At 31.3% G+C, this 8498-nt stretch overlaps 1 protein-coding gene across 1 annotated transcript; it reads right to left on the reverse strand.

The window, feature by feature from the left end:
• Positions 1 to 4684: 4684 nt before the first annotated feature.
• Positions 4685 to 7880, reverse strand: LOC108726169 (uncharacterized). Its single transcript, XM_018453587.1, has 2 exons — positions 7624 to 7880; positions 4685 to 5941 (listed from the first exon to the last, which is right to left on the reverse strand). Exons 1-2 carry the CDS (start codon positions 7855 to 7857, stop codon positions 5117 to 5119), a joined length of 1059 nt encoding a protein of 352 aa, XP_018309089.1. The 5' UTR covers positions 7858 to 7880; the 3' UTR covers positions 4685 to 5116.
• Between the last annotated feature and the right edge of the window lie 618 nt (positions 7881 to 8498).

Consider the following 8498-nt stretch of genomic DNA (forward strand, 5'->3'; position numbering starts at 1 on the left):
CTAAGAATTTTTTTAGTACTGCATTTTCTTATTGGCAACTATTTTTACCAACATGAGAAAATACGGTATTAAAAAATTCTGAAAAAATTCTCAAAACTTTATGAGAAGAAAATAAACAATTTTTGTTTCTCGCTATTTTTCAGTAAAGTTGATAGTATTCGAGTAAAAAATTATTGAAGACCAATTTTCGACAATTTTTAGTAATTAATATCTTATTAATTATTGCGAAATTTGCAAAATGGTAGAGGACTTTTCGACTCATTGTCACTATTGTCAGTTTAGTCCGATCTACCTGCCCACGAGTATTGTTGACAGAATTATCAAACGCCCTATATACATATATTATATATTATAAATCTAAAATTATACTTCGCAAACGACGATTTTATTACTTCTGTTAATAACGAATAATGAAATAGATTATAAAATGCTCATCTCGCAATTGTTTTGTCGTTGCCCATTACCTCCTTGATCCCTCTCCTCCTTCTTCCTCCCTCGTTTCACAGTGATCGCTTCTCGAATGGCACTGACAAATCCGTTTGCGAAAACATGTTAATTACAATTAAGCGCGCTGATCACTCGAATGCAACGATTGCACGACACTTTGTACGATATATATCGATGCTCATCGTGCACTTAATCATGTAACGACAGCGCGAAAAAATAAGATCGCACGAAACTACCGGCACGTTCGAAACTCACGACGATGCGAATAAAACGTCAACGCGTCTAAGATGGCGGAGGGTTGGAGGGGAGCGTACATACAAGTGCGAGTACAGCATGCAGCCAACTTCATGTGCCAAGAGTGACGCAGCGGTACTACACCCAACTACACCTGTTGCTCGTAACTTCGCGTTCATGCATTTCTCAAGTTTTGGACAATAAATAATATACGCTTGTCTCTCATGACGACTATTATCTTGCGTTATGACGTAAATATGTGAGTCACAATTATAGACAAATATATTATGTAATTATAATATAGACAGAAATTATAAACAGCCTTTACAGAAATCAACCTAAGGAGAACAAAAAAGACAAAATAATGTCAATTTGACGTTATTTTAACTGATTATTGACCGAATTTATGTTATTTTTTTCGTCATGTTTCAGTCAATATGATAATATTTCGATTTTCTTGTTTTCCTTGGGTAATTTAATATTGGCAAATTTAATATATAAAATTATTTATTTTTGAATATTAACAACATTGTTGTTCAGTGCTTCCAATACTCAAAATAAGTAATTAAATATTACCTTCCAATAATAAATGTCTGTAAAAGAATTCCAAGGAATACACAAAAGTTAAAAAATAGGAATAACTTTATTTTTTGTTGCCATAAAAGTCAAAATAATGATTTTTTTATTACAAAATTTGACTGTTTATTGATATTAAGCATCAAAATACCTCGTAATATTCGAAAACCAAGCAATCATTTCTTACGAATTACACACTTTACTGGATTATTAATGCATGAGCCCCGAATTTATATTGCGCGGTAGTAAAATATTATAGTGAGAGAAGTAATCTAATTATTAATCCAATTAGGTTCATATAGATTTTGCTTATCAATTAAACGGATCGTGAAGCTGCTCGTCCCGAATCCAATAGAACATGCCAACAACTTTAGCCTTGCATTGCGAGGTGTATTCAAATTAATGTTTAACAAATATACTATTAATTAACTAAAATCTGCAATTGAAATTCAATATTACGTGCAGCAGAAATCGAAACGTGATAAATCTTACAATTTGCAAAAACACAATTATTAATAAATAAATTAATATATAATAAATAATCAGTATATTGTGCCTTCGACTATTTCGTTCTATTCTACAATTTGTGTACTTATTTTATGCTCCCAATTTAATGTTAATTCTTTACGAATTTTTGGCCAAAATTTTTCATATTTGTTTTTATATTGTTTAAAATGTTAATCACCTAAATTCTTTTGGAAAATCTTTGGAATTCTTTGTGAAAAGTCAGAATTTTTATTTAATTACAAATTATGTATAACTTAACATAGGAATTTTTCTAATTGAAGCAAGGAAATCACAAATAGACCGCAAGCTAATTATCGTTGTTATTATTTTTTTTTTTGAAAACGTAAAGCCATTACGTTTCACCGAAGATAATTCTTACAAAAGATTGAACGTACCGATAAATAACGATTAATTAAATGGTATCGACTATTGATTATTAGTTTGTTATAACAAAGTTTATTAAGCTTTACAATCCCAGTGACCGAAAAAGTTGTTAATGAAGTTATGAATTACGTTTTCCAATAATTGAAAAGAATAATTCAACCATAGCGGTATATTTCGCAAGGCTTTCGGAGATGGTATCCGATGCGCTTGACAGATAGGCAAAACTTGTGTTGGTGTAAGCCAACACGATCCGCGATAGGATGAAATGAAAACACATAAATCGTGAAATTCGCATTACCAAACGCGGCGAGCAAATCGATCGGCAATATATTGCGATACATAATTTCTACGGCCGTGCAACACGAGTCATATAATTATTATCGCCCCACGCGATAATGAATACGGGATCGGCAAACGTGGCGAGAAATAAACTTGCAGGCGAGAATTGAGAACGAAGATAATGATCGTCCAACGTCGATGTTCGTTACTTTCTAAAAATGTTCCTTGCTCCTCTCGGTGTGGGACGACGTAACGTTACGTCGTCGGAGCCTTAATCCGCTACCGAGATCGTGGATTCTTATCAATGTCTTTCTACTGCGGCGGCCCAGGACACCGACGGCGTCGTCGAACAATAGGCAAGGCAGGAGCCACGTAACGTCGAGAGGCACGAGAGAACGCGTCCTTCCGGCATTTTAATATTCCTCTCGGTGTTACACGCGTGTTTCCGCGTGCTTGTGCGCGGAACAATGCAACACACTGCCGACGTACGGTGGGATAAGATGAGAGGTGTGTGGTAATTAAGCGACACGCGCTCCCACGCCCTGGGACATTGGCTCGCTGCACAAGCTGCGAAACTGACACCTTAACTTATCGTACGCATCCGTCCTAGTCAAACGACATAACTCTGCATCGTTCCGTGATTAATTCCACTATTATACGAAATCGTAGATGCGCGATGTCAAATCATTTAACCTTCGATATTACTGCGGCTTTCTCCGTTGATCTTTTACCTTTTTGTTATGTGCAACATGTAGTTGCACACGAAATTTGATTGAAATTATATGTATTTCTATACCTCCCCCCGTTCCTCTTTTCAATTGATTCTAAAAGCAGTGATTAAACTTCTGGTTATATCTAGCTATTAATCATGCAGGATGCGCGTGATTAAAGCTGATATCATTTATTGGTTGATATAAATATTTCTATATACTAATGCAATTTACGTGTAAATAAAAACTATTTTGATAAAGATGATATCGCCTGGCCACGATGCCATTTTTATGACCTTTCAAATAGATTGAGTTAATAATACTGAAATAAGTATTATTAACTTACGCTTCATCCGCGTAATATAAAATAATGAGGTTAATAAACATCAGGGATTACTTCACTCCGAGATGTCCGTAATGCGGTCTCGTCGGTAACAATAATCACAGTAGAATATCGCTTTGAAATAATGGAATAATACCGCAGCGATGAAACAGACGGGCGTCGCGGATAGATTTCGGCACGAGTTCGACGAAATTGTGTTGTGAGAAAAACGCCGTTTGCACAAATCACCGTTTAGGACATCGTTACTCAACGGCTTTGTTAGGAAACGGTTTACGCAACTTAGAGTCAATGTAAATTATACCACTTACCTTCATGTCCTACCAACGCATTAAAATATGATTTCTAAAATAATCTTCATTTGTTGTATAATATGCAAAGTGTCCCAAACTTTTTGACACGCCGCTTGTGAACAGATAGATCGGACTAAACTGAGTCGAAAAGTCTGGTATCATTTTGCAATTTTCGCAATAGTTAACGAGATATTAATTTCTAAAGATAACCAGATAAAATCAATGTATAAGATTATCTTTACAACTTTAAAATATTCTTCAGAGTTCTTTATGAAATATACGTATCTTAAAGATATTTCTTAAAGAACTCTTAAAGATATCTTAAAGTTGTTTTAGACTGTCTGCTCATTAATTAAAAAAATTGCGAAATGGTAAAAAACTTTTCGACTCAGTTTAGTCCGCTCTATCTACCTACAAGCAGTGTGTCAAAAAATTTGGGATACAAAATATACTCAATCATTCGTATAAAAGATTTAATATTAACTAGCGCCAAGGTAATTCCATTTTCTCAATCCAAGTGGTATGTATCATTCATGTAAAAAATTTAACATCAATAATTGGCGCCAAGTTAATCCTATATCAAATTAAATAAAAAATATAATCTGATTAATTCAACTTTTAATTTTTACGATGTAACCTAATTATGTATCTTTGTATTCCTATTGAATGTAAGATCTTCCTATTCCCATCCATTTAAATAGAAAAATTTTTTATGTAAAAACATTTGACGCTGCTAGAGCGAGAAAAATAAAGAAAAAAGTTTAAAAATTCTTATTACATAATTAATAAAAGTAATTAATAAAAATATAGTAATTATAGTAATATATATATATATTCAAAAATAATTTAATCTAAATTATTACACTGAAAATAAATAAAGTTTATTGTTTAATTTTTGTTAATAACATAGGCCTTACAAATCTAAATTTATTATCTTAAACTTAAATCTAATCGCTTTCACAGTTTTCATAATACAATGCAAACAATCGAAACTTTAATTCTAATTCCGCACAATCGTATGTCTCGCTCATATATCACGCTGAATATTTTATTCTCGTAATGTTTTTTATTTTTCTTATTTGGTATAAATGTTACATTCATGTTTTCACTACTATGTAATTATAATTCGAGCAGTGCCAAGCGCATTTAGCTGCATTTTTCAATAATTTTTGTTAAACACAATATACTCGTAAATACACGACATACAATGTATGTATACGATACATTATTTATGTGAAACAGGCTTAAATTACAATTGCTTTTTTTACATCTCTTAAACACAAGTTTACAAAGTTGTTTGTTAGATGATAATAATGAATATTTATGCATTCTAAGTAATCTTAATACTATTCCGTAACAGGAATTGGTTCGATATCATCATTAATAATACCTAAATTAAATCTTCTGTGATAATGAAACGCGATACGTTTGACGCGATCGATCTTCTTCTGACTCATCTCTGAATCGATATCGCCTTGATACATAGGATTCATGGGGCCGAAATCAATCGTTTCAAATTGTTGAACATCCTTTTCCTCCGCTAAAATCGGATTTATCAAAAAGAATCCAACCAGCAGTCCGTAAAGCGCGTAAGTTTGCAATTCCGTCTGCAGCCACTCGATTCCGAGCTCCGCTAAAATCTTCTCATCTATATGTAATCGACAGAGTTCATTGATAAATTCATTATGATAGATCTTAATGAGACTCTCGAAACTCTTCTCGATTAGCGACGATTGCACGCTGCTATATATAAAGTAAAGTATGTCCGTGGATAATGAGGTATATCTGATTATCTGATAATCTACCATTTTTAGATCGATAATTTTGCCGTCGTTGTCATGCAGGAAAAGGAAATTATTAATCCACGGGTCACCGTGGCAGATCGTATCATATTTTTGCTTCGGCGACATAAACAGTTGACGCATTACGTCATAAGTTTTGTTAAGGCAGGCAAAGTAATCTCTAACAGTCTGCAATTCTTGCGTTCGTGGCTCTATCATATCTAAATATTGTACTATCGATCTCACACACATTTCGGTACACAATCTCATTACTGATGTATCGGAATTGTCCTTGTATATTAATTCTTCCAGATGCACATTTAACTTGTCAAATTGCCGCGGATTATTGATTTTTATAGATAGACCCGACGCGTGTAACTTGGCAAGTCTCTGCGAGAATATAAAAAAATATGTGTTATCAATTTAAATGAAATATTTGGGTGAAATTTAGGCGAGCAAGAACATGTATTTGGACAAATATAAAAATATTTTAAAAACTGATATAAGCCAAAAGAATTACATATTACATATTGACAAACTTTTCGAAAAAAAATATTATATAATACATATTGACAAACTTTTCGAAAAAAAATCAATTAAAATTTGAAAATTAAAAATTAAATATCTTTCGGCAGCGGTTTTATAAACAAACAATAAAAATACAAATAATATTAATAAAATATGATTTCGCTATTAATTTCTGAACTTTATAATTAATTACTGACTTGTCTTTGATTCCCAATACGTACGTAATAAAAATTAAGATATGAAAAAAGAAAGTGCTATCTCATAAAATTTTTATTAAAAAGATTCAACTTTAATTTAATAAAAAAATTCGAGATGTATGAATGTTATTTGTAATTGCGAGGATAGGCAGCTTTTGAAGTTCAATTCTGTTGATATTATTCTTATGTATAAAAGTCTGACAAATATATATCATATTAAATATCATATCGTTAACCATGTTTATCTGTGACATCGATTAATCTTTGAAATTCATTTCTAGCTAGATTTACAGATAATACTAATCATATTGGTCAATAATTATTGACGATTATCGCGACACAAGATAAATGAAGCTAACGTCTATCATACGCTGTTGCTACTATTATTATTACTACTGCATGATGTCTAGCAACACTTTTACTTGTCCCACGTCATCCACATCAACAAAATTTTATAACCTTTAAAGTTTATTGTCTAAACAGTCAGTTAAAGCAATATCTTTACTTATTTTATTTTTCCTTGAGGAAAAATTTCTCATTATCTCCTGATAATAAATTATCTAAGTATTGTATATACTTTAGAAATCTGATTACGTAAAAATCAAATAATTAAAATCCAAAGTAAAAATCAAATAATTTGATGTTATACAGGGTATCCTAAACTTTTTGATACGCCCAGCAAACACAGAATATGACTGTAATATTGCAGTAACATTGTAACATTTCTGTAATATAGCAGGAATATTATAATACTGCTGCAATATTGCAGTTATATTCTGTGTTACAAAAATATTATAATACTGCTACAATATTGCACTTATATTCTGTGTTTGCTGGGTTATGAGCAAGTAAAGTGGACTAAACTGAGTCGAAAAGCCTTCATTATGGGCAAGTGAAGTGGACTAAACTGAGTCGAAAAGCCTTCTATCATTTAGCAATTTTCGTATTTTCGTAATAACATAAAATTAAAAATAAAATCAACATTTTTTTTAGCAGAGACCCAATAAGCGGAGAACAATTTTAAATTAGATATCTTTAAGAATTCTTTAAAAAAAAATCTTTAAGATATTTCATAAAAAACTCTAAAAAATATCTTAAAGTTGTTTATACATCGATTTTATCCGTTTATTCGGCAATCTTTAGAAATTAATATCTCGCTGACTATTGCAAAAATTGTAAAATGGTAGACTTTTCGATTCAGTTTAGTTCGGTCAGTTTAATTGCTTACAAGCGGTATGTCAAAAAGTTTGGAACACCTTGTATAATTATGTTTCTAATCTATTGCGTTTTTATCTATATTGAGACAAGATAAGTAGTACATATTCCGGAATCCAACTGTTAACGTACCTTTAAGGCGAAGATAGAATGATCTAAACCCAGAAAATTGCGCCTTTCGCAGGTGGCATATCCTTTTTCTGCCAAATCTTCCATTATTATAATATTCTGATCAGCATATATACATGGAGGGCCAAAAGGTCCAAGCATGGGCAATATTTTTGTATATGCATTTGCCTCAATATGAAATAAATCGGAAAGGTCCAGTAATGTGGAGATTTTTTTATCTCCAATGATCTTCGTCATAAAAGTCTTGGCATATGCTACACACAAACATGGAAAGAGAAAAAATATATCCATGTATGCATGCTGTATTTGTACTTTTTTATTAGTTAAGTGGTGCAACATAGCAAACTACTTTATAATTTCACAGTGTTAGTCCAATCGTTTGTCTGTCCGTTATTTATATCCATTACAAAGGGTTTATTTTATGTACTAAATAAATATGATATTTTCAACTCAAACAATATATCATGATAGAATTTCACAAAATTATTAATTTTGTGAAATTCTAATGATTCTAATAATTATTAATAAGTACATTGAGCCACTATCAAATTCAGTTCATAATGATAAAATTAAAATAAATTAATAAAATTTATCTATAGTATTGTAAATCATTAAAACTTGTCCATAAAATAACTTTTTAATAAAAAAAGAAAAAATAAAAGATATGCTCTTCTCTCCAAATATTATCTACACGTTACTCTAAATTTATGACAAATAAATAAACAGCATTGTTTTATCTTCTTTCTTCTTTATCAGGACACGATTGTAAAATGTTATGTAACGTAAAATTATTTCATTCTGTTGGATGAAATATTATTGATTCTACCGATAATTTTCGTTTGTTCTTAATAATAACATAAAATTAAAAATAAAATCAA

The sequence above is a fragment of the Mycetomoellerius zeteki genome, unplaced genomic scaffold, assembly GCF_001594055.1.
Source record: "Mycetomoellerius zeteki isolate Tzet28-1 unplaced genomic scaffold, Tzet1.0 scaffold1104, whole genome shotgun sequence".
NCBI lineage: Eukaryota > Metazoa > Arthropoda > Insecta > Hymenoptera > Formicidae > Mycetomoellerius > Mycetomoellerius zeteki.

Coding starts and splice junctions, on each gene's coding strand:
- LOC108726169 (XM_018453587.1), bottom strand. CDS start 7,857: ATGACGAAGATCATTGGAGATAAAAAAATCTCCACATTACTGGACCTT. Junction 5,942..7,623: donor ATTCTATCTTCGCCTTAAAG/GTACGTTAACAG, acceptor ATATTCTCGCAG/AGACTTGCCAAGTTACACGC.